Source organism: Enhydra lutris, unplaced genomic scaffold (genome assembly GCF_002288905.1).
Source record: "Enhydra lutris kenyoni isolate GAN:26980312 unplaced genomic scaffold, ASM228890v2 scaffoldscaffold5, whole genome shotgun sequence".
Lineage (NCBI taxonomy): Eukaryota > Metazoa > Chordata > Mammalia > Carnivora > Mustelidae > Enhydra > Enhydra lutris.
In genome coordinates, this window is record NW_019154089.1 from 16,100,042 (window position 1) to 16,124,645 (window position 24,604).

At 48.6% G+C, this 24,604-nt stretch overlaps 1 protein-coding gene across 1 annotated transcript; it reads left to right on the forward strand.

The window, feature by feature from the left end:
* The first annotated feature begins 3,109 nt into the window (after positions 1-3,109).
* On the forward strand, positions 3,110-10,682 carry LOC111141003 (biorientation of chromosomes in cell division 1). Its single transcript, XM_022493312.1, has 4 exons — positions 3,110-3,592; positions 7,611-7,735; positions 8,805-9,001; positions 9,933-10,682. Exons 1-3 carry the CDS (start codon positions 3,110-3,112, stop codon positions 8,998-9,000), a joined length of 804 nt encoding a protein of 267 aa, XP_022349020.1. The 3' UTR covers position 9,001; positions 9,933-10,682.
* The last annotated feature ends 13,922 nt before the right edge of the window (positions 10,683-24,604 follow it).

Below are 24,604 nucleotides of genomic sequence, written 5' to 3' on the forward strand. Positions count from 1 at the left end.
AGAGCCTGTATATACCAGGCGCTCTTCTAGGTGAAACAGACAATACATTCAGGGAATGTAGAGGTCAGTGGGGGAGACAGAGTTAAATTAAATAATGCCCCAACCCGGGGGTAAATCTGCAACTGAAATGTTATTAAACATTTGCTGAGGACCAGGAATTACACTAAACGGATCGCCACAACGGCGCTTAATCCTCTCCAAGGTCCTGAGGAGTAGAAGCTTGGAGACGTGATTCAGCTTTCCCAAAGCCACACTGTCCCAAAGTGACAGCTGGAATTCCAATCCTGCACCACCTGATGCAAAAAGCCCTGCAGGCACTCGGCTGCTTTTTTCATATCTCCCTTGGCAACCTACAGATCTCAACTCTTTCCAGCTCCTGCCCTTTCTCCTTTGAGACTTGGACTTGGGCTTAATGGGGCTTCCACTCTTTTACGCAATCTTTGATATAAAATAGTCCAGAACTTAGTATGTCCAAGTTACTGGGATTGGGAAACTTGTTAGAGACCAATTTTAAAACTGAGACTCAACAATTATTTTCACCCGAAGAATACCTGAAAATGAGACTACCTGGGCCAAAGTTAAAGCAATCATCTCCGTAGATTTTGCTAAAGGTCCTGGATTATCAACAGAGCAATGGTGCCCCCTAGTGCACTGTGTATTACACACTCCTTGACTGGAGATGAGAGCGTCCTGATATAAGTGGTGGCTTCCTGTTTAGATGAATAATAAGCCTTCCTTAAGCTTGATCACCTTGACTGCCCAAACCCCCACCCCACACCATTTATATCAATTCCAGAGGCAACGTCACAGATATATGGTGCACATCTTCTCACAGTTCAGAATTCCGCCACCTGGGACACAAGGGTCCCCACACTGAGATTGCCGAAGGGTGAACCACCTATTGCCAATCTCCAGGATCACTTTCCCATGAGAAATAAACTAATCCGGTATTTCCTGCTATAATGACTCTCGCTTTTCTGGAGGTTGTGGCTTAGGTGATACCCACCCTCCACACACACACACTCTGATCCTATCCTAAACATACCAGAAACAGACAGGAACTTACACATTCACTTTGAACTAGGTTTTGTGCTTCAGGCGGGGGACACAGTGATGAACAACAAGGCGTGGTCCCAGCTCTAAAGCTTACATGCTAGTAGGGGCAACAAGTGGCTAATGAGTCTATTAATTATTTACTTTTGATTATAATAACCACTACAAGAGAGTCTGCTCTGAAAGTCTACATCTGTGACACCAAAGGCAGATAGGTTCTGAGGGTGAGAAGAGGAAAGAAAGGCATACCGTGCCAAAATGGAGAAAAGGCTGGGAAAAGTGATCAGAGAGCTTGGAAGAGAACAAACCTGGGGCACAAGCAGCCTGAATTGGGCTTCTCCTGGGGCAAAAGGTGGTTAAGTGTGAAGTCAGAATAGGCATTGGATCAATTCAAGGATGGTGAGGTATTAAGAGAATGTCATTAATAGTAACATTTGTCATTGAGAAAGACTGAGGTGGATGTTAAAGGATGAGTATAAACTAACACCTGGGGGCACCTGGGTGGTTCAATGGGTTAAGCCTCTGCCTTCAGCTCAGGTCATGGTCTCAGGGTCCTGGGATCAAGCCCTGCATTAGGCTCTCTGCTCGGCAGGGTGCCTGCTTCCTCCCCCACCCCCTGCCTGCCTCTCTGCCTACTTGTGATCTCTATCAAATAAATAAATAAAATTTAAAAAAAAAACTAACACCTGAATATTTAGTTTGAAGATTAATTTAAACTCTCTTGAGTAGGAAATGTTAACGCGGAGAGCATCCCAGACCTGTCTATTCTGCCTCTGCCCAGTAATCAATGGTGTTGCAGGATTTATTATTTACATCCCCTGCACTGTTTATAAAAGATGAGGAAATAACAAAAGCTGACCTAATTGCTCTAGGTGGGCAGGAGTTGAGCCAATAATAGGCAAAAGGCTGAAAGGAGGAGAGGAGAGTGGTGACCTCCATGGGGTTCCCGTGGTGAACCAAGGCTAAAAACAAATTAGGATAAAAAGCCTTACCTAGTGTGTGATGCCCTCTAGATCTCAGGAGGTAGCATAGCTTGGGTTAAAAGCTGCAAGATTTGTATTCAGAAAACCTGGGTTCAAAGCCTCCTCTTCAGCCTCTAGCTATGTGACCAGAGCAACAAACTCTGTCTCCATTTTTGCATCTGTAAAACAGCAAGAACAGTATCTGCTTTTTAGTTTCTTGTCAAACACTGGGTGTAAAGGGCTTAGCATCATCCCTGGTACATTCCAATTACTCGATATTAGTTTCTTATTATTATCACCATTATTATTGACAGTGTCTATTATCTGGGACCAAATCCACACACTTAAGAAATTCAGGGAAACTTTTATCTTCTTCGTCACAATGTTCTGTTATTTTCCATTTTTTTTTAAGATTTTATTTATTTATTTGATAGAGAGAGAGATCACAAGTAGGCAGAGAGGCAGGCCGAGAGAGGCGGGGGGCGAGGGGGGAAGCAGGCTCCCCGCCAAGCAGAGAGCCTATGCAGGGCTTGATCCCAGAACCCCTAGATCATGACCTGAGCTGAAGGCAGAGGCTTAACCTACCGAGCCACCCAGGCGCCCCTATATTCCAATTTTTTAAAAAATAAGTATGCACTGCTACTAAATTTGAAGGAGGAAAAAGTACCTACACATTTTGACATAATATAAATTTGATTGGTCCACTGTTGCCCAAATTTCCCGGGCTCCTATTGTTCAAGGAGGGCGTGGGTGTGCACGTTAAAAGCAGACTCCTTGGCCCCAACGGAGAAATACTGAATCCGAACATCTCAGGGACAAATCTGTTACTCTGCACTTTTACTCAGTCCCACAGATGGTTCTCATAATCGGACACTGGCTGAGACCCGCTGATTCCAAGCGAGCAAGGCAGTGACTGGACGAGGAACGCCTGCGCAGGTTCTGGCAATCATGAGCGCCTGAGCCTACAATTCCCACACTGCCCCACAAACTGGCGCCTAGAGGGCCGGAGCCTTCCGGGAGTTGTAGTTTCCACCGCCAAAACGCCACCTATAAAAAAAAGGCGGAGCTGACTGCCAAAAACTTCCCACCCCACAATGCAAAGGCCGTTTGTGACGTCATCTGCACAGCGCCCGGGATGGAGCGGTCCGTTTCTACCGCTCCTACCACTACCGCCGCTGCATCAGAGCCGACCTCATCCGCCGCCGCCGCCTTCTCCCTCTCCTCCTCCACCTCTCCCCCCAACACCTCCTTCTTGGGCGCTTCTGCCACCTCTATATGACCCAGACCCTCTGTCCTTGAGAAGTCGTGTTCAGTTTCCTTTGTGGGCCCAGGGCACAGCCATGGCGGACGGCGGCGGCGGCGGGGGCACGGGCTCGGTGGGCAGCGGCGGAGCGGGCCAGGCCTCGGCGGGGTCGGCGACAGGCGCGACAGGGGCCGGTGGGAGCGGCGGCCCCATCAACCCGGCCTCACTGCCTCCCGGAGACCCACAGCTCATCGCTCTCATCGTGGAGCAGCTCAAGAGCCGGGGCTTGTTTGACAGCTTCCGCCGGGACTGCCTGGCGGACGTGGATACCAAGGTATTGGGAGGAAGGGGGTGGCGACGGGTTGGGCTGGGCGTGAGGACGGCAGTGTTGCAGGCTGGCTTTTCTAAAGCAGAAAGGAAAACAAAAGATACTTTCAAAAATCTCAGCAGTGAGGTGTTAGACCGCTTGAGGCAGTACAGGAAGCTTTCTGAGTGGTGTACACGTGGGCGGGGCTCCCATCACTGTTAGCTGTGTGACGGTCCAGTCGTTTCTCTGAACTTGGGGACTCAGTACTGGTTTGAGCCTAGCTCTTATCTTTCCCAAGCTGAGACTTCTTTAAGCCCTTGAGTAACAAACCTCTGTGAGTTAAGAACATTGGAGAAAGCCAGGTAAGGAAGGGAGAATGGTTTGAATACAGTCATCAGAACGTTGTAGCTATTTGTTCCTTCCTTTTCTCTGGCTCAGTGATTTGCAGGCTTGAACATCCAGTTGAATTAAGGTACGCTGTGCAGAACCCCTATCTTGTACTCCACCGTGGATTAAAGGGGGTTTGGTGCCAATTTTAGATTCTAATGCCATAGGTTAACCCCCTAGTAAAATGCTATTTCAGGTTACTTGCCAAAGTCATGGAGATTCAATGAAGTCAGGTGTGTTAAGTGTCAGACATACAGTAGTTGCTGGAATGTTCCATTTTCTCCCCTTTCAGAAGCTTTTCTAACAAGACGGGTTGCAGGTTAAGGGGGTTCTGTTACTGACTAAGCCCCTTTACGGAAGTAAGTTCTCGTCTTCGAGAAAATCTGCCTACCTAACATGAAGATCGTGAACTTAAAATTACAATTCAAATATAGGGAAAGACATCATCCATTTATTCATTGAACATTTATTGGCCTACAGCATGGGGGCTGTGTGCATACAGGAATAAGTAAGTCACTACCAGTCCTCAAAGTTTGAACTGTAGGGTAGAAAACTGACATGTAGACCAAATGGTATATACACTACATGGTGTTAGAAGTGCTTAATATTTAATGTTTAATTTTCCTTATTTAAAGGTCTCAGATACGTATCAGCTGAGCTTCCATCTTTCCTAGGACTCTGGATGGTCTCAACTTCCATCACAAGTTCTTCCCTTCTATCATTTTCTGTTTTATGTGTTTAAGTCAATGTAGTATGCATGTTATTTTTATTTTTATTTATTTTTTTAAGAGATTTTATTTATTTGACAGAGAGAGAGACAGGGAGAGAAGGAACATAAGCAGGGGGAGTGGGAGAAGGAGAAGCAGGCTTTCCGCTGAGCAGGGAGCCTGATGCAAGGCTCCATCCTGGGACCCTAGGATCATGATCTGAGCTGAAGGCAGGCGCTTAACGACTGAGCCACCCAGGCACCTCATGCATGTTATTTTTTTTTTTTTTAAGATTTTATTTTTTTTTTTGACAGAGATCACAAGGGGGGGGGGGGGGGGGGGAGCAGGCTCCCGCTGAGCAGAGAGCCCAATGCAGGGCTTGATCCCAGGACCCAGGAATCGTGACCTGAGCCAAAGGCAGAGGCTTTAACCCACTGAGCCACTCAGGCGCCCCCATACATGTTATTTTTAAAAGAAAGAAAGAAAAGTAGTATTGTAAAGCTGCTGGGGGAAGAAGAGTTGGAGCCTTCCCCACATAACATCTTAAATATTCCTTCCATTAGTCACTGGGTGGTTTTAATTCTGGAAACCACGTGTTTTCAGTCACTGTGGCTTTAGCTCCGTGGTTCTCAATGTGGCTCTTGGATCTGCAGAATCAACATCACCTGAGAACTTGTTAGAAATGTATATTCTTGGGACGCCTGGGTGGCTCAGTTGGTTAAGCAGCTGCCTTCGGCTCAGGTCATGATCCCAGCGTCCTAGGATCGAGTCCCACATCGGGCTCCTTGCTCTGCAGGGAGCCTGCTTCTCCCTCTGCCTGCCATTCTGTCTGCCTGTGCTCGCTCGCTCTCCCTCTCTCTCGAAAAAAAAAAAAAAAAAACTTTTAAAAAAAAAAAAAAAAAAAAAAGAAATGTATATTCTTGGGCCCCTTCCCAGACTGCTGAAATATTTCAAGGAAAGTGTACTAATGATGTTGTAATTTACTTTGCATTGCACCCAAAATACAAATAAATAGAACAAACTGATAAGTGAATCAAGTGAGGGATAGATAATACAATAAAATGTTCATGGCAGGCCCATTCTGTCCTTTCACTTTAAGAACTGAAGGGATTATTCTGTGTTGTCAAGATCTGTTCAGGTTTGGTGGTGACCTTTGCTGTCCTTTGTCATTTTTCAGTAAACAGTAACTATCATTTCAAACCAGGTGACTTATTTGGAATAGTAGAAAATCTAGTATCAGGATGCATAGTTCTGAGTGACAAATTAATTCCAGTTTCTTTAAGCAAAGGGGTGAATCTGTTGATTGGGCACCCCAACAAAGGACTGATTGAACAGACTGTCAGAAGAGTAGCGATGCATTTGGAACCAGGGATGCTCCACAAGGTGTCTTTCATCTCTGCTCTTCATAATAACTATTGTCTTGTCACCGCAGAGCAGCGTCATCCATTCGGTTACTCCTACTGTGATTACATCTTACCTCTTCTTCCTCTAGAAAGGGACTCTCAATTCCTGTTCTGAAAATCCCAGGGAACATCAGCATTGTCTTAGCGTTGGTCAGGCACCCCATTTGTGGTCAGGAGAACATGGCACTCTCTGTCCTACCCTTGTGAGGAGAGGGAGGAGGAGTTGCTAGGTAGATAGTACATGGGTGTTTATCAGTCAGTTCTCTAGGCGTTTTGCAAGAGTCCACCTGTAGAGTTGAAGCCTGCTGATATCGTTGTCAATTTTTACCTCTCACTGCTAGCAAACTTTTGCCACAGTTAACACTGCACGATGAAGCAAATCATGGTGACTTATGATAAGCATTCATCTTCATGCTGATAGGGCTGCAGGTCAGCTAAAGTTGAGCTAATCTAAGTGGGCTTCCGCTGGATGGTTCAGGTGGCCTGGGCTTGGGGTTAGCTTGGCTGCATACAAACTCATCTTAGGTCCCAGACATGCCCTCATAGAGGGTCACCAGAGCACAAGAACCAAGCCAGACAGAGGATGACCACATTTAAGGCTTCTTGTCACTAGCACCCCATTGACCAGACCATGTTGCATTGCTAAAACTCAACGTCATTGGGGTAGAGAAGCAGTCTCTGCCCAGGCAGAGGGGAGCAGGGGTGATGCCTAGCAGCAATGCACACTATTATACCTGGTTTGAAGAAGAGCCGCTGATCATACTAGAAGGTCTTAGAGGCTAAGAATACAAATTCCATGTGTTCACCAAGTTCCTTCTAATTTTGTCCTGATCATAGTTGGGTGTAAAACCAACTCTAAGCCAATAAGAGCCTCAAGCTCCATTTTTGGCCATAAAGCTGTGTTTCCCCTCAGCCTTTCCAATTGTTCCATAAGCGTTGACCCCAGTCTCCATTCTCACATCGTGCTGACATTCGGGTAGCCCTTCATTTTACGCGGTTGGCTTTCCTGAGCCCTTATTTATTGCTTAGGATACCCTGCGAGGTAGGTGGGATGGTAACATTTCAGGTTTACCAATGGAAATAACTGAGACTGAAAGGTTGGTGACTTGTTGAAAGTCAGACAGCCAGTTAGTCATGGTGCCGGGCTAGAGCCCAGTTCCTCTGATTCAGAAACAGACTAATCCTAACCTTGGATTTACCACATTTTGGCCATGTGGGCAAGTTGTTTCCCTTTTCTAAGCATAATTTCTAATCTCTACAGTGGAGGCAGGAGAGTTAATAGAATCTCCCTGTACTGTTACTTGGAAATTAAATGGGATGATAAGGCATCTGCTGGCCTTGAGCCTGCCCGCTGTAATGTTAGCACTTTGTTGCTCGTTAATTCATGCTCTTCTGGGCCTCAGGGCCATCTTCGTCGTCATGATAGAAGTGTCTTTAAGGGCTTGAGACGTCTACATTTCTGTGGAAAGCCGTATCCTTGAATGACTGACTTCTAAAATTTTGGTGCATATAACTTATTACCTTACCTCTTTTTTTTAAATGTTTCAGCCAGCTTACCAGAACCTGAGGCAGAAAGTGGATAATTTTGTGTCAACACATCTGGATAAGCAGGAATGGAATCCTACAATGAACAAAAACCAGTTGCGAAATGGTCTGAGGCAAAGTGTGGTTCAGTAAGTAATTAGAATTAAGAGTGAAAAGTACTCACCACACGAGGCACAGAAAAGCTGATAGATGTTATTAATTGGTCAAGGTGGATGGTACTTTACAGAAAATCACATGCACCCGTTGCAGCTGTGCACCCCTTTATTAAAGTTAAGGTTCAAGTAATCAAAGGACTCAACTGACATTCTTGTTAGTTTATCCAGCCTCCGTAGGTCTCCTGTGTAAACTCGACCAGGTGCCTCGAAAGATACTCCAAATTATGAAACATGATTCCCTCCTTGCTTGAAGTTTTCAGTGTAGTTGGCACATACCTGGGCGTTTTCTACCAAGATAGCAGTGTTTGGATCTTGGGTGAGAGGTCTAAAGTGTAAGGGCAGCTTTCAGGAAGACCTGGAGTCTTATTAAAGCATGTCTGTCGGTCACAAACTGAACCTTAGTTAACAACGTGCTACTGCTGGCTCATCCAGGTGACTTCTTAGTGTTACTGGGCCCAACAGCGGAGGCCGGTCATGGCATCTGGCTTTTTCTAATCTGCTCGCAGTCCTTTTTTTGGTCTTATTACTAGCACTCAAGTTCAGGTCTTGATCCACTGAGCTCTCCTAGGATGTCTAAAAGCTTGTGAAGCCTACCTCTTTAGAAATAGAAATACCAGTAAATTATGCTGAGTGAAAAAAGCCAATATCAAAAAAAGATGTGTGGTGCTGATTCCATATATGTCACACTGGTGAACAATGATAGCACTGGAGACAAGATCAGGGGTTGCCTAGGGCTTAGGGGCAGGAGGTGGTGGGGGTGAGTGTGACCTGAAACGGGTCGCACGAGGGGATGCTGTGGTGGCCGAGGAGAGCTCTTCATTGTGGGGGTGGTCACCTGAAGTCACTCCTGTGCTGAAATGGCACAGAGCTGCTTGTGCAAACACACAATGGTGTGTAGCCACATGTGAAACTAAGGAAGGTTGGATCGTACTGGTGTCGTTTTTCCAGTTTTGATGTTGTACTGCAGGTATGCATGGTGCAAACAGGTCGCTGGGGGGAGGGTGCACGGACCTTCAAAGAGTGGTCTCTTTGTCTCCACAAGGTCAGGGATGTTGGAAGCTGGAGTGGACAGAATCATTTCTCAAGTGGTGGATCCCAAACTAAACCACATCTTCAGACCACAGATAGAAAGAGCAATTCACGAGTTCCTGGCAGCCAAGAAAAAAGAAGCCGTGCCCGCGCCCCCTCCAGAGCCTGAGAGCCAAGAGCCCCCAGCTCCCTCCCAGGATGCTTCCTAAGGTCCAGTATCCCGTCTTTTGTCCAGGAGCATTCATCTCTGGCTTGTAGATATATAAAATGGATAGAAAAGGGGTAAGCCACTACTGGGGATCCTGTTTATTCAGAAAAGCATTTACTGCATATGGACTTGAGCTACTATTCAAGAGTCTCTCTTTTACTGAGAACTAATGGGGAGCATTCTCCTGTGTTAGTGTGATCTTCTGTGCCCCTGGAGCTAAACATGTACGCTGTGAATAGATACTTCATTAGAGACCAACAGGGGTGATTGTTGTGCACAAGAGAAATTCAAATGAAAGTCCTATTTTTCTGAAATTGATTAAATGAGTCTCATGCCTAGACATGAGTTCAACTTGAGTTTGCAGTTTGAATATAAAATCAAACACGGCATTCTAAAAAGGCATCCTAAACGGGACTCACAGTCTGCTTTAAGCCCCGCTGGATTTCCTTGTGTTTAGAGATTGGAGTTTACCAGTGTCAGTTATGTTATGTGCATTGTCCCTTCTTATTATTTTTGGGATTTAATTAATCTTAAAAGTCAGCTACAGATCCACAAAGCAATGCTTTTTGCAGGCTTTGAGACATTAGTAAATGTGGGCAGTGACCAACAGATAAGCAGTGGATTCTTACCTAGCCACTGTTAGTCACCTGTCCCCTCATTCCATTTTGGTGTTCTCTCTGTAAGCATCGTTAAAATGTTTCTTATTTGTGATGGGAAGGCATCAGTGAGTGAATAGAACAAGAGCATCAGCTCATGTGGGGCACTGCCTTAAGAGGGGGGTTGTCTTATTTGTGCCTGGACTGGGGGAAAAACTCAATTCCATTGTGGAGTATAAAACATTACCAGCCTTTCTAGTTTAACTGTAAATTCCTTTAGGAAGGTAAAATTAAATGTAGTCTCTTTCAAAAAGCATCTTCATCTGATTCTCTTTAGAGTGTGTCTGACACCTTTGGAAGCTCCACTGAATTGACCATGAAGAAATGGATTTGGTTACTTAAGAGTACAACTTCCGAATGAAGACAGGCTGAGGTCGACACTGATTTCAACATTCAGCCTTGACTGTGGGGCGGTGTCCAGGTGGAACGGGATGTAACGGAGTCGACCGTGTTGTCCCCTCATTGTGCTGCCATCTGGTCAGCCTGCCAAGGGGGATGACACCCAACATACACTACAGAGATGTAAAGAAACACTGCATCAGGCTGGGTTGTCCTGAAACAAATGTTTATACTTGAACTTGGAGACTGTGTGGATTTTAGGGTTTGTGCTTGGGGATCCCTAGAGGGGCTGTAGCTACAGTGAAGGAACATAACCAGTTCCAAAGACGCAGTGTCAAAGAATGACAGTAAAGGTTAGCATGGAGTAGGAATTAGTGCTTATTTGTCAACTAGAGTGTATAAGCCATTAGCACCAACTAGCTCTAAAGTTGTCATGACCCTCTTGTACGTGAACCTTGTAGCTTCGGTTTCCTTTGCCTGTAAGAGGACCGTAGGATGTGTGAGGAAGTGCGGACAACAGGTAGAAGGAAAAACACCTGCAGGCTCTCCGTCTAGGGCTGCTGCTTATCCTGCAAGGGCTAGTGAGTCTTGGGTGTGTTTGTTTTATTCCCGCGTTTGTGTTTTTTAGAAAAGTTGAATGATTAATAAATAGCTTAAGTTTTGTAATAAAATGATTTGATACTCTGAAGCCTCAACTGAGTGTAGCCTCCAGGCCTGTGAGCCTGTGAAGAGTAACCTTTGTCCTCCGCCTGCTGTTCCCTGCCCACATGTGAGTAGTGGTGGGGGCGGGGGATGAGCAGAACTCAGAGCCGCCCACACCCTGAAGCTGGCGGGTAACCCTAGAAGTGAGCAGGTGGTCCCATTCCTCCCCTGGACCATGACTGCTGCTGGTCCCTAGTTGGGAGGGCAGAACCATCTCTGCATGTTTCTCAAGCCTGAGTGTACAGCAGCAGCATCACCCAGCTATCTCGGAAAGGTGCATATCCCGACCCAGAAGTTCTAGGGTGGGATCTGAGCGTGTGTCTCACGCTCCAGGGGCTGCTCGTGCTGCTGGCCCCAGGCAAACGCTTCGTACTGCAGGCCTTCAATAATATCAAAGCTTATATCCAAGAGTTTGGGTTCTTAGTTGAATCTGTCACTGGATATTATTCATCCAATAAATTGTAACCTATTTAGCTGGTTCCCTGTTAAAATGAACCACCTCCACCTTTACATTTCTTGGCTTATAAGTGAAGTTTGTGGCTCTTACGTCAGATGTTCTGGCATTGCTTTACCCTATTTCTGCCGTTTACCCTCAGTTTCTGTTTACTCATCGAGGGCAAATGGGTTCCCATGCCTTCGGGATTGCTCACTGGCACTGTGAACTAAGTACTGAGAGACCCATTTCAGCAGTGCTGCTGAGAGCAGAGTCCCCGACCAGCAGCAGCAGGATCACCCTGGAACTTGCTAGGAAAGCAGCCCCCACCCCAGACGGGACTCCAAGACTCGTGGAGGGGCCCAGCAAGCCCTCCAGGTGATTTTCTTCGCCTGAAAAATCATTTTCTCTTTAAGGAACGTTTTTGGGAAGCCGGTAATGTTGACTAGCAATGACAGTTTAATTGTGATTAGTGTGTAAACCTGTCTCTTCCAGCAGCTCCTGAGGGGCGAGACTATTGAGTGTGTTTTGTTTTTTAATTCCTTGCAAGGACTCTGCTTTGGGGCATTTTGATGTAGGAATGCCTGCATGTGACTTACACCTCCTTGGCTTTCAAAAGAAGTGTCTTCCGAAGAGGAGTTTGGTAAGTAGCTCAGAACGCTGGTGAGAACTCTGCTGAGACTCGCTGCTATTTAAGATAGAGGAGGATGTCTGTGGGGATCCGGCAAAGGTCAGGGTCTGGCGTGGGTCTGAGGCTGGCACTGCGGTCTGGGTTTGAAAACTCCCCATCGGGATCAGCGCTGACAGGGGGCCAGGCCCTGCCCCTCTTGGCTGCCCGACGGAGGCCGAAGACAGGGCGGGAAGCAGACAGGACAGCTGGCACAGCCAAGCTTTTGTTGGCACTATGTATCGCACCCTGGCCATCACCATACCCATGGAGGAGCCAGGAGGTCGACTTTTATGGTCTTGTCACTAGGGATGGGCTTGGCTCCAAGGCCACATGGTAGTAATTACTCGTCCTCTCAAGTTGGTCACACTGCCTGCAACCTTGCCAGTCTGTCTCCAGTGTCCAAACTGCCATTTGGCCTTTCTTTCAGAAACACTGCTTTTGTCAAATCTCTTCCTCACTCTGGAGCCTTTGAAAGGAAGTAGACAAACTAGGTACTGACCAGGTGGCCAATATTTTTACACATAAATTTAATTCTCACGACCCTGTTAGGATTTATTCTCCATTCTGTGGATGAGGCAACCTACACTCTGGTGAAACAACGTACTCACTCCACAACTGTCACGTAGGGGAGCAAGGTTTGTACCCAAGCCTCTGGATTTAAAGTTCATGTTGCCCTCCCCACCCTACCCCCTTGCTCTTCTGCCTCATTATTACTTAACAAGTCAGACTTGTCAGTCCTTTGGGGTCCACTCTTCCTTCCAAATGTAGGCCAAAGTCAAGTCAGCTTGACCTCTTGGTCCATCTCAACACTTACCTAGAGCTAAAGTGCCCCTCATTCAAATGTCTGTCACAGGGCAGAGCTTGTAAACCAACTCTGCCCTCCAGGCATGTTCTATTGGCCGTGGAGTTGTAACTGTTGTCTTGTTCTGTTTTTAATTACCAATATTTCAAAATGGGGAGAATTCCATATAGAGCTCTCTTTCTGCTTCCTAATGAAAAATGTCAAGGTTTGGCAACATACTTGTATTCCTGCTGGATAACAATCCGCCAGAACTCTGTAGCAACTCTCCCACTTTGGACAGCACGTGGGACATGCAGATGCCACTGGCTAGCTTCTCATTTCCATCACCATGTGGGCCCCTGAGGATGTTGGAGATACTTGCCCTACAGTGTCAGCATGCTGTGATGAGTATTCAAAACGTCTCCAGCTAGAGGGCCAGATCTTCTAGACTGATTTTCATGGAGACTAGATTTTTCAGCTACCTGAGTTGGGCTCCAGAATTTTCAAGCTTGGAATGGAGTCTGAAGTTCCCTTTCTAACATCTCTCTCTGGGTGTCCATATTGAACCTATCCAAGGATGAGGGAAGGTCACAGAACATCGCACATAGAGGTGGGCTCAGGGTACAGCTAGGACACAGACCGAGAGAACTAGCTCATGGTATTCTCAGAAGCCCCTCAGACTGACCCTAATAGCAGTCTCGCCAGAGCAGAAGCCAGAAGAGGGCTTGTCTGTGTAGCCTAATTGATGTATGAAGCGTAAAGTCTTGTAAATGAGGGGGTAAAGGGTAGTAGAATATGCCACCCCAAAATATGACCACAGGACCTGCAATCCCCAAATTTGCCTCTGATACATGGATTACTTAGAGCTGCAGGCACTTGGAAAACAGCAAATATGGGGAGAGGCTTTCACCGAAATCCTTTTATTTCCTCAAGGCAGATACCCCAAAAGGAACACAGTTGTCACAGGTCCCCCTCCCTGGAGGTTCATCAGCCAGGAGAAGAGACCAGAAGTCAACAGTGCACCCTGATAAACTTCATCACAAACTGTGATGCCTTCCATCTGTTCTTCTAAAGGTCTCTTCATCTTTCCTAAAAATCATTGACTCTCCCCTAAAAGGCTTCCCTACCCCCTCTTCCTTCCCTGTTTAATTTAATCCTGTTTAATCCTGAATTCTAAGCCACCTCAGGGAGTTACTTCTTTTTCCCTGGGTGTCTCCATGGCGACATGAGGTATACATGTGAAGAAGCTTCCGTGTTTCTTTCGTTAACCTTTCTTTTATTACAGGGGTCTCAGCCAAGTACTCGAAGGGCAGAAAGAAAATCACTTCCACTCCTCACAAGAGCAAGAGTTTGGATATGGCAGAAGTCAAACGATGCTCAGGGTGGGATCTGAATGTGGCAAAGCTTACGCAGCACTCTTCAGGGGGCAGCACTCGGTCCACATGGAGGTGACGCCGAGGGCAGATGGGAAAACTTGTCACACTCAGCCTGGCCTGGAGTTGTAATGATGGCCGTCTCACAACAATCCTCTGAGTTATATGGTGTGTTGGTTCAAGGCTCAGAATCCGAGGCCCGACTCTGCCCCTTGGGCTCTGGGGCAGCATGAGTGACGGTAGATCCTGTTTCTGCTACAGCACGTGAACAAAGAAACACCAGAATCTCCTCAGCCTCACACACCAAGTTTCTCACACAAAATGGCTATGATTCGGGCAATGCTCCAGGGCAAGTTGACTTCAAGGTGACATTTAGCATCCTGGCTGCTTCAAACTTTTAGCCCATCGTCTTAACCCAAGACCTCTTCCATAAGAGCACAGCAGAGGAAGAGAACCACAGGAGGTCTCACATGAAGGATGAATGATCCAGCCCGCAAATGATCCCGTGCACTACCTCACAGCCCACCAGCCACAGCTAGGCACGTGGTCACATCTCACTGCAAGGGCACCGAGAGGTACACATGTCCAGAAGGAGCGGAGAACCAAATGTGGCCGAGTCCCAGAAGGCTACCTCAGTGTGCCTTCCCGACCCTGAATATGCTGTGTCTTCCCACAGCGATCCTGCTCCTGGTCCATGGAAAATGATCTCAAAGTACCATCTAGTGGTCTCAGCCAGCTCGACCGACGCCCAGGAGGTGTCTGTGTTAGCAGTTAGGCCTCTCCTCCTCAAACCTCAGAACTGAAGAGAGAAGTCACCCGCCTAATAACCCCCGCCCCCCATCAGTCCTTAACAGAGGATTAACTAGGAAGGGGAAGACTGGCAGGGTGGGCATCCCTCGTAGGCCCGGCCCAACCTGCAGTTCTCTGTGGCCTCTGGTGCCACCCTCTGGGAGGTTCTTCCACGGTGTTCCCCAAGGCACTCTGGCCACACCACACTCCTGGGGAGTCGGAACTGAGAGGCTGTCCGGCTTTCTCAATCTCCGTCCTGCTCTAGGTGACCACAGCCCCAAGGGTCATTGTAAGTTTGGAGCGGAGACTTCTGGAGACTTCTGGAGCCTGGGGATCATGGGGGTTTGGGTGAGAATGGCTATCTTATAAACGGAGTAGGAGCTTTACTAGACAGATTTCAAACAGCAGCATAAGCCAGAAGCCACACACAAAATTTTTAGGGGGACTTGACTCATAAATCTGGTGTATTCCTCTGCTCCCTTGCTCTCATACCTCTCTCTCAATGGAAGCTTTGAGTCTATGGGGTTTCCATGCAAAAGCTGAGCCTTACACTTTACTCCCTGAGCCATTCTGTCAAGCTGAAAAGTTGGCCAGACCACCACATCCTTATCTGATCGTGGTATGGAGGCCTTTGTCACATAAGTGTTCTCTACATTCGCTTCTGATCTCATCCCTTTCTGGGAAGACCTTGCCACATGCAGGCCACATAACCATAGGATGCTATTAAAAAATCCATTTTCCCGCCTCTCCCCTTAGAGCCACAAGTTCATTAGGTACGTGACCCACCCCTGAGCTGCTGCTGCCAGGGCGCACCACTTTACAGAGGTTGATCGCTGGGCATTCTTGCTGCTTGCAGCTCAACAAATGCCCTGACCAGCCTTACAGTGCCGCCTGATTGACTTGTCCGTGAATGCTCCCCCGACTGGCGGATGTGTCTTCTGACAGATCAGGCTTGCGCTTACTGCATTACCTAAATCAAGCTCTTTATTTTGTAATAACTTAATTCACAGATAGGCACTCTTGGTATTATACCTTATTAACTGTGTACACATCGATATTTACCTGGTTTTTCCATTGGTGACATTTTACAACACAATAATATAATCCCACATCCAGGACTGCTTTATTTAAAAAACGGATGGCTTTTGCCTTTATTTCTGGCTATCTGCACATCAAAATGATTTTGTGAGCTCGTCAGTGCCATGATATTTGAGCTTACTTTTGCATTAAGGCTAGTCATATTTTTAAAAATTTTGTTCGTTTAATTTGTTCAAAAAAAAATCTTCGTTGCACACTTACAAGTATGTCAGGCAGTGCCCTTCACCGTGGCCATGAAAGATGTCGCTCTTCCTCAAATCACAGATACAGGTCACTGGTTTCTCTGATGTGGGGGGAAGCGGTGTTCTGCAAAGCTGCAGAGCTGACAGGAAGAGGGAGACGGAGAAATTCACTGAATTTATCAGCAAGGGCCACAGCAGTCTCAGCTGGGAAGCTAGGGGCTACTGCCAGATGACAGAGCACTGAGGAGACGGAGGAGGGATTGGGGGCCCCTCTCCGGCACCTCTGTGGTAATGATGGAGCCATGTGTGTATTTACTTATTTACACAGACAATACTTGTGTGTGGGGGAGACATTCCAAGGGCATGAGTCTCACAGGGAGAAAGTCCTCCCCAATGTCCCTCCCATCTCCCAGATACTGTCCCAGCAGCAACTGCCACAGTACAAAGTCCGTCCGTACTCACCCCTTCAGAGAAGGCTCGTGCAGACGCGAGCATGCCAGCTCCTATGTCTGTCCTCAGCTGGGATGCACTCTACAACTGTCCCCAGAAGTTCCTGGAGAGAAGAAGATGATGGGCTTAGGAGCTCTGAGTGGCCAACAGGTCACAGGTGGGCTGGGGGTGGAGGCAATGGGCAAAATGGCAGCCACCTTCCAGGTACAGAGTCAATGATGCACAACGATCAGGTAAGAGGAAGCAGCCTGTTCTGTCTGAGTGCTTGCCACGTGCAGAGCACTCCAGCCACTCCACTAAAGGGTGTCGCTGCAGCGAGACGGTGTCATTGCCCCCACTGACAATGAAACAAGCACTCACCTGAGATCATCCAGTGACAATCAGAGCCAAGAGTTCAACCCTGCTCTGTTCATCTCCAAAGCCACACTTTTTTCCCCATTTTTTTTACTACAGCAAAATATACATAAAATTTACTATCTTAACCATCTTTAAGGTCTAGTTCAGTAGCATGAAGTCCATGTTATTCCACCATTGCCGCCATCCATCTCCAGAACTTGTACATCTTCCTAAACTCAAACTCCCCATTACCAGCAGCTCGCCACCCCCCCTCTGCAGATACCATCCGACTTGCCGTCTCTGTGACTCTGCGGACTCCAGGCACCCCATCTAAGTGGAGCCGTACATATTTGTGCTCTATGACTGGCTTATTTCTCACTGAGCTCTCCCACCACATCCTCAGACCTCATTTCAGTTTTGCCAGTAGGTCCCAATTGCGTTCTGTGTAGTGAAGGGATTCAGTTCAGAATCACACATGCATTTAGTGGCCGCATCTCTCGTCTCCTTTAATCTGGAACGGTCCCTCTTTAATATACCAGGCCAGATCTTTTGTAGAACAGCTCTTAAGCTGGGTTCATCTGATGATTACTCACGGTGAGCATCTAATCCTGCATCTTTGATAGGAACATCCCAGAAGCGATGATGCATTCTGGTCATAGCATCCTATGGGGTGCGTGAGTCAGATCTGCTCTCTGTGGCTGATGTTAACTTTGATCACTTGATTAAAGTGGTGTGGGCCACATCCCTCTTTTGTCCATTTGCAATAAGTATTTTGAGGGGAGGGACTTGGAGATTTGGTACACGTTCTGCTCTTCATCCAGCATTCATGCCCATCGACAGCTCTGTTCAACCAAGTATCACTCTTGACCACGGCCAACTGGGCATTTGTAATTCCATCGTTCCTTCCACACTGATTAGTTGGCATCCTATCATAATAAAAAGCTTTTTCTTGTCCCTGTTTATTGATTCACTTGTTCATTTCTATCTGTATGGACCCATGGATCCCGATTTTACCCAAGGTGTTATACAGTCTGGGGTTACTATGACCTTGCTCGGCATCAGGTTGCCCCAGATTTGGCTAGCGGGCAGCCTTTCAGGATGGCTTTTGTATCCTGTGACATTCGTCCGTCTGTCCTTGAGCACCTCCTTACTTTCTGACATGAGGAGGCGGTCTAGGCTTACCTCCTGCTTTTCCTGCTCCTGCCCTGGAATCTACCATTTCTCCAAGAAGCTTTGATTCCCTTGTCTGGTATTTAAAAGTCACACTGAGTGCCAGATGTGCCCCCGCTCCCAGACCCTCCTGGGGTGCACTCGAGCTCCTTTCCTTCCCTTAAGTGTCATTCCTTCTCTAGCCTTTCCCACTATCCTCCATACGTTTACATGAGATCAGTCACATCTCCACAGAACCACCACCTGTCGCCGCCAACACCTTGAACCCAGACAGTTGGCCCCTCGCCCGTTCTGGCTCTGACACCCGTGTTGGTCCCCCGCCCCCTACTTCCATCTCCATGGATGCTGACCTAGTAGCTCAGTCTGCAAACCTCTGACCCGAGCCCTGCCTAAAGATCAGGTGGTTATGAACAGACGAGCCCTTCCTGAGAGGGAACTGGCCAGGGGTGATGACAGTCACCGCAAGGTGGCGACAGTTAAGAGACGGAATGGCTGATGCAGCGAGTCATCTCCATGTGATAGCCCCTGCCAGGCAGGCTGGGGGCTTGGCCATCTCCAGGCTTGGCTAGAAGAGGAAACTGGGGTTACCTCCCGGACAGTGCCAGATCGCAGAGAGAGAGAGCAGGTTTGGGGGTCAAGCCAGCCCTCTGTATTCTCTTTGTTCACGCTTTCTGATTGTCTCCACACCCCTCCGCCCTGGCCCCACTCCCAATCTGCCTTTTATGTCTTGCTGTGGCTCCGTGTTAGCTACTCTGCTGGCAGGCCACCTGTCTTTCTCATGCCTGCCCAGAACATACTCTTCATACTCCCAGCAAGACCCCCTCACACACCCACCAGGTTGGATAAAGGGCCACTCTGCCATTTGCATGAGTGTGGAAACTAACAGAACCTTATTTATAGTCCACAAGTTATTAATGGGCTGGGATCTTATTAATTCCATGCCTGGCACACATCTCCTCATAAATGCTTGGGCAAGGGTGGATGGAAACACAGTGAACATTATTGGATAAAACCCCCATAAAAGGAGTATTGTAATACATCATTCCACTTCCCCTCATTAAGTCTGTGCTGAGAACACCCTGTGGTTTGCAGCTGTAAACCAGTCCCATCTGATGTGGAGACCCAGAACCACTTCTGTGCTTCCTTGGCCCAGCCTCGCACCCCCAAGAAAGAACATGTTTGCAGAGTCAACATCAGTAAGCTGGTCCTTGACTATCCACAGAGCCTGTGGCCAGAGCCCTGACACAGAACTCCAGGGAGACAAGCCGGACCACACAGGGGATTGCTGGCCCAAGCCAGTTCCAGGATGACATGGTCTTGAACCAAAATGAGCTTTAAGAAGGCCGGCTCTGCCTGTTTCTCCATGCCCAAACCCTACTCCCGGAACTTGTCACACCAGGGAGCTGCAAAGGTGCTCCCTTTCCCACCAGAGCAGAAGAGAAAGGAAGGACAGCAAGAGAGGCACACGGGCCCCCAGGCCTGGAGTGCAGCCTAAGTGAACCCAGGAAAAGTCAGGCCAGAGCAAGTCCCATGCTGGGTGACCACGAGGAGGTAGGGACAACGTAAGAAATGGATAGGACTCTTCTAGGCCTTGCTCTCTATGCTTGCCTCCTAAGCTGAAAAGAAAGAGGAAGAAGATGCCCGGGCCTGCTCCAAGGGAGCAGAGCCAGCTCTGTGCCACAGTGATCTCATGGATGGACAGAGAAAGGTGGTGGCCAAGGGCACTGGGCCTGTGCGTGGGCACCAGTGCCACCACACTAGCTCTGTGGCCCAACTGGGGCCCTAGAATTTTACCAGTTCCTATAGCATTCGTTCCTCTGGCAAGTGGGAGTATCTGTTGTGAGATCAGCCCCAGGGTAGAGTGACGGGAGGTACAGGGGCCCAGGGAGGCAGGAACAGACCTTTTGCAAATCTGTTCGGGGTTCTTGTAAGAACCAGAAATGGGAGGTGTGGGGGGCACCTGGGGAGCTCAGTGGGTTAAGTGTCCAACTTTGGATTTTGGCTCAGGTCATGATCTCAGGGTCCCGGGATCGAGCCCTGCATTGGGCTCCATGCTCAGCGAGGAGCCTGCTTTAGAGTCTTTCTCTCTCTCTCTGCCCTTGCCCCATGTGCTCTCTCTCTCGCTCTCAATCTCTCTAAAAAGAAAAAAAGAAACAGTTCCCAGCGGCTATCTTGGGGATGGTTTTCAAGTGCCCTGACGCAGCACTGGCAATGGACTTGGGCTCCATCCGTTCGTGAGAAGTGATACAACCACATCCTCAAGGAACAGGGTCACCTCAACTTCTACCTCCTTTTATTTTTTTTTGAAGATTTTATTTATTTATTTGACAGACAGAGATCACAAGTAGGCAGAGCAGCAGACAGAGAGAGAGGGGGAAGCAGGCTCTCCACTAAGCAGAGAACCCGATGCAGGGCTTGATCCCAGGACCCTGGTACTGTGACCTGAGCTGAAGGCAGAGGCTTAACCCACTGAGTCACCCAGGCATCCCAACTTCCACCTCTTACCTGGCAGCTTTTCTTGTTCCATGGGCTCTGAGGTGTGGCAGTCCTCTCATGGCTGAGCTCTGTGGAAACAAAAGAGGGATAGGAGAGGAAGGGGAGGAGGGAAAAGGAGAGGAAGGGGAAGAGGGAGAGGAAATTGTGATAACAGGAAGCTCAGAAACACCCACGCACTCAGCCTGCCTCTTTCCTTCATTTATGGAACGAGACGGTGCCTGAGAGTACGGACAGTGCGGGGCACGCAGTCAGTGCTCATTAAATATCGCTGTTGCCCCTAGAAATGGCTGCAGGGGCAGCAGGAGGGGTGGATGAATCATTCAACCATGAAACACCCCAGAATGCCGAGCAGCCATCATCTGTCCATTTTCCAGATAGAGAAACTGAGGCCCTGGGCTATGAAGCCACCTGGCCCAAGTTGCCCAACCAGCCTGTGGGCAGCAGACCCGGAGCAAGGGCTTGTCTCCTTCAGGAGATTCCAGGAGCCCAGCCCAAGGCATGGGCTTTATCTTGCAAGCAGGCTCCAAAAGACCTGGGGACAGGAGAGGGAGATGGAAAAGGTGGGGCATGGACAGGGCAGGGGTACGCAGGAGAGGAGGCAGATCTGAGCGGGAAAGGGGATCAGAAGTAGGCTTACCTGCCAAAGAGGGTATGATGGGCACAGGGAAGGGAACCGAGAGGGCCTTGGAACCTGAAGGTCTACAGGAGGCAAGAAGCAGCAGCTCTGGAAGGAAACCCACCTGGGTTAGACCACCACGTGGACCCCTATGTAGCTGAGTGAGCTAGCATCACTTGTCATGGAGCTCAGAGATGGCTGAGCTGAGGGCAGAGATGCAGGCCAGACTTCCATACTCCTCAGACACACCCTGTGCAGCATGCTGGAAGAGGGAGCCAGGAGATGACCTGTAAGATAGGTCAGGAGGGGGGCGCCTGGGTGGCTCAGTGGGTTAAAGCCGCTGCCTTCGGCTCGGGTCATGATCCCAGGGTCCTGGGATCGAGCCCCACATCGGGCTCTCTGCTCAGCAGGGAGCCTGCTTCCCCCTCTCTCTGTGCCTGCCTCTCTGCCTACTTGTGATCTCTGCCTGTCAAATAAATAAATAAAATTAAAAAAAAAAAAAAAGATAGGTCAGAAGGGGTACACCTTGGGTTTTCCTAGAGGAAAAGTGTCTGTCAGGGGAGACCTTCCTGGTGGGACAGCCAGGATCCTTGGTTGATGTGCCCCAGCTCTGTCACTTCCTACTTGGGCAACCTACAGTAAGCAAGTCACTGATCTGCTAGGAACCTTAGTCTCCTTATCTACAATGCTGCTTTAAAGACTACAGAGGATCTTTAAACGGAAACTGCTGGTATTCATTTCACTTGGGGTAGAGTAACCAAGGGGAAGACAGCACAGACCTGCAGAGAGATCAGGGCTCCAATCCCAGCTCACCAAACGAGTAGCTAAGCAGCCAGAGACAGGCCTCTCAGCCTCTCTGTGGACCAAACAGCTGGGACAATGCATGCGAGCCCCTTAGTACAGTCCTAGCATGTAGTAAGGGCTGAAAACATTGCTGCTACCTGCCAGTTTTGACCTTGCCTTCTATCTCACCCAGCTCTTGTCCCCAAATTTCCAGCCGAGTGTGGCCTGAAAGCTGTCTTCATAGGGCAGGACCAACCACAGCACCTGTCTCATCAGTGCCACTTGCTATAAATAGACAAAGGCCGTGTAAGCAAAAACCCACTCCCTGGTGGCCCCAAAGGCCACCGGCCTTGCAAGAGGTCAGCTGGAGGGTGGCAACCCATCTGGATGCAAATAACCACCAAAGCCAAGGGTAGGGTGGACCACGAAAGACCCCTGCCCAGGCAGAGCCGCAAGTGAGGGGCAGAAAGCCAGATGGCATCCATGTGGTGTCCCTAACTTCTGTCCTTTCCATCCTTTGTGGGGCCTGGCCAGCCCCGGCCCAGGGTCTTCCTTCTAACTGAGCTATGGGTCCTCCCCACGGGGAGCACCTGCCTCTTAGCATCTGACCCCATGCAGCCCACACAGCCAGTGCACACCCAGGCTCTTACACACCCATCTCAGTTAAGCCCCTCACCGTCCCCGTGTGACCAGCACCATCACAGATAAAGAAACCGCCTCTCAGTAAACCGCGCTGCTGGAAGCCAACAGAAGTAGAATCACACCTGACCTTTCGCCCTGTGTCACGCTGGTCTCGCTGGAAACTCACTTCCGCCTGCCGTCAAGTCCACCTTACCCTGCCCTCACCAGCACCGAGCACACCCCCAAGCACCCCCAAAAAACAAAGCACATCTGTTGAACGACTCTCCCTCCAAATGGACACGGAGACCAGAGGCCGAACAGGTGATGTTTCTCTGGAGGAGGAGGGGGGCTGAGCAGGTGGCCCTCAGGGCTCCACCCGCCCCTTCCCAAACACCAATTCATCCTACCCCCAAAACCAGCCAAGAGCGCCGGGGGTCTGATGCTCATGTTACGGCTGAAGAAACAGAGACTAGAGGGTAAGTGGCGTGCCTGAGCCTCACACCATAAGGGGGTCACTGAGTGCGTTCCTGGGGCTGGGATCCTGACGCTGCACTCAGCCCCTCGGTGTGGGGAGGCCAACAGGTTGGCTGTCCCTTGAGAGCAGTCTCCAGATGCTGTCCCTTCGGTGTGGCCAGTGCCTCGGGTGGACCCGGCACAGCTGTGGGTCTCACCGTGAGTCTGCTCAAGGAATGGACACACAGGGAAACAGATGATTTCTTGGGCTCCTTGAAGTTCTAGAAGCATAGTGTGGCTGCTAAATGCATGGACCCTGAAGCCACACTGCCTGGATTCCTGGCTGCCTCTCACCAGCTATGTGTTCTGAATGAGTCACTTCATTCTTCTGTACCTCAGTTTTCTCATCTGTAAAATGGGGATTCTCATAGTGCCTACCTCCAATGGTAGTCACGAGGAGTCAGTGAGTCAGCATCTGTAGCCTTCTTAGAACATTTCCTGGCACAGAATGGGTTCCAGATAAGTGTTTTTTATTGTTTGCTTCTTTGTTTTTTAAGAGAGAGTGGAGGAAAGGGCAGAAGTTGAGGAGAGAGGAAATCTCAAGCAGACTGCCCGCTGAGCACAGAGCCCACTATAGGGCTGGATCTCACGACGCTGAGATCATAACCTGAGCTGAAATCAAGAGTCAGATGCTTAACCAACTGAGCCACCCATGCACCCCCCAAATAAGTGTTTGTAAAATAAAATAAAATGAAATGAAAAAGATAAATATGAACTTATAATTCTATAGCTATCTCAATTTATTTTTGGAACAAGTCACAGTTGTGTGTACCTTTAAAAGTATGCATTTACTAAGCTAGTATCTGACCAAACGGATAGAAGTATTACCTCTTGGGGACACCTGGGTGGCTCAGAGGGTTAAGCCTCTGCCTTTGGCTTAGGTCATGGTCTCAGGATCCTGGGATCGAGCCCGCATCAGGCTCTCTGCTCAGTGGGGAGCCTGCTTCCCCCACTTCTCTGTCTCTGCCTGCCTCTCTGCCTACTTGTGATCTCTTTCCCTCTGTCAAATAAATAAATAAAGTCTTTAAAAAAAAAAAAAGGAGTATTACCTCTTGGTTGCTTGTGGGTGGATACATGTACATAACTCTAATTTATATTTGGTTCTAAATAAGAGATTGATGTCAGGCCCTGGAGGGGGGTGGAGAAGGGGTCTCCAATTAGTCTTGGCACTTGAGTCTCGTTGTTTTCTTTCTGTTTAAGGCAAGACGACCCAAAGGGGGTAATTTTAAATGCCAAAGCTGCGAACGTTCTGTGTTGCTAGGGAAGAGCTCAGAGCAAGCTTCTCGAAAGCCCAAGGGTGAAGATAAAAGTGGAAATGACTAGTGGGTGCTAGAAAAGCACCATTCCCAGGAGGGAGCCTGGAGCTCGGAGTGTGTCAGGGTGTGGTGAACCAGCCCCTCATGAGAGCAGAAGAAGGGCCCAGAAGGCCTTGCTGAGGGATGCGGCAGAGAGCAAAGGCAGCACACCTTCCCCCTATCCACATGTCATCCGTGCCCCTGGAGCCAGGCCCTAGAGTCGTGAATACGGTGTCACCCCTGTCTTCAGGGAACTCACTTTTCAACGAGGGCTACAGACACAGAAATGAAATAGGGTAACA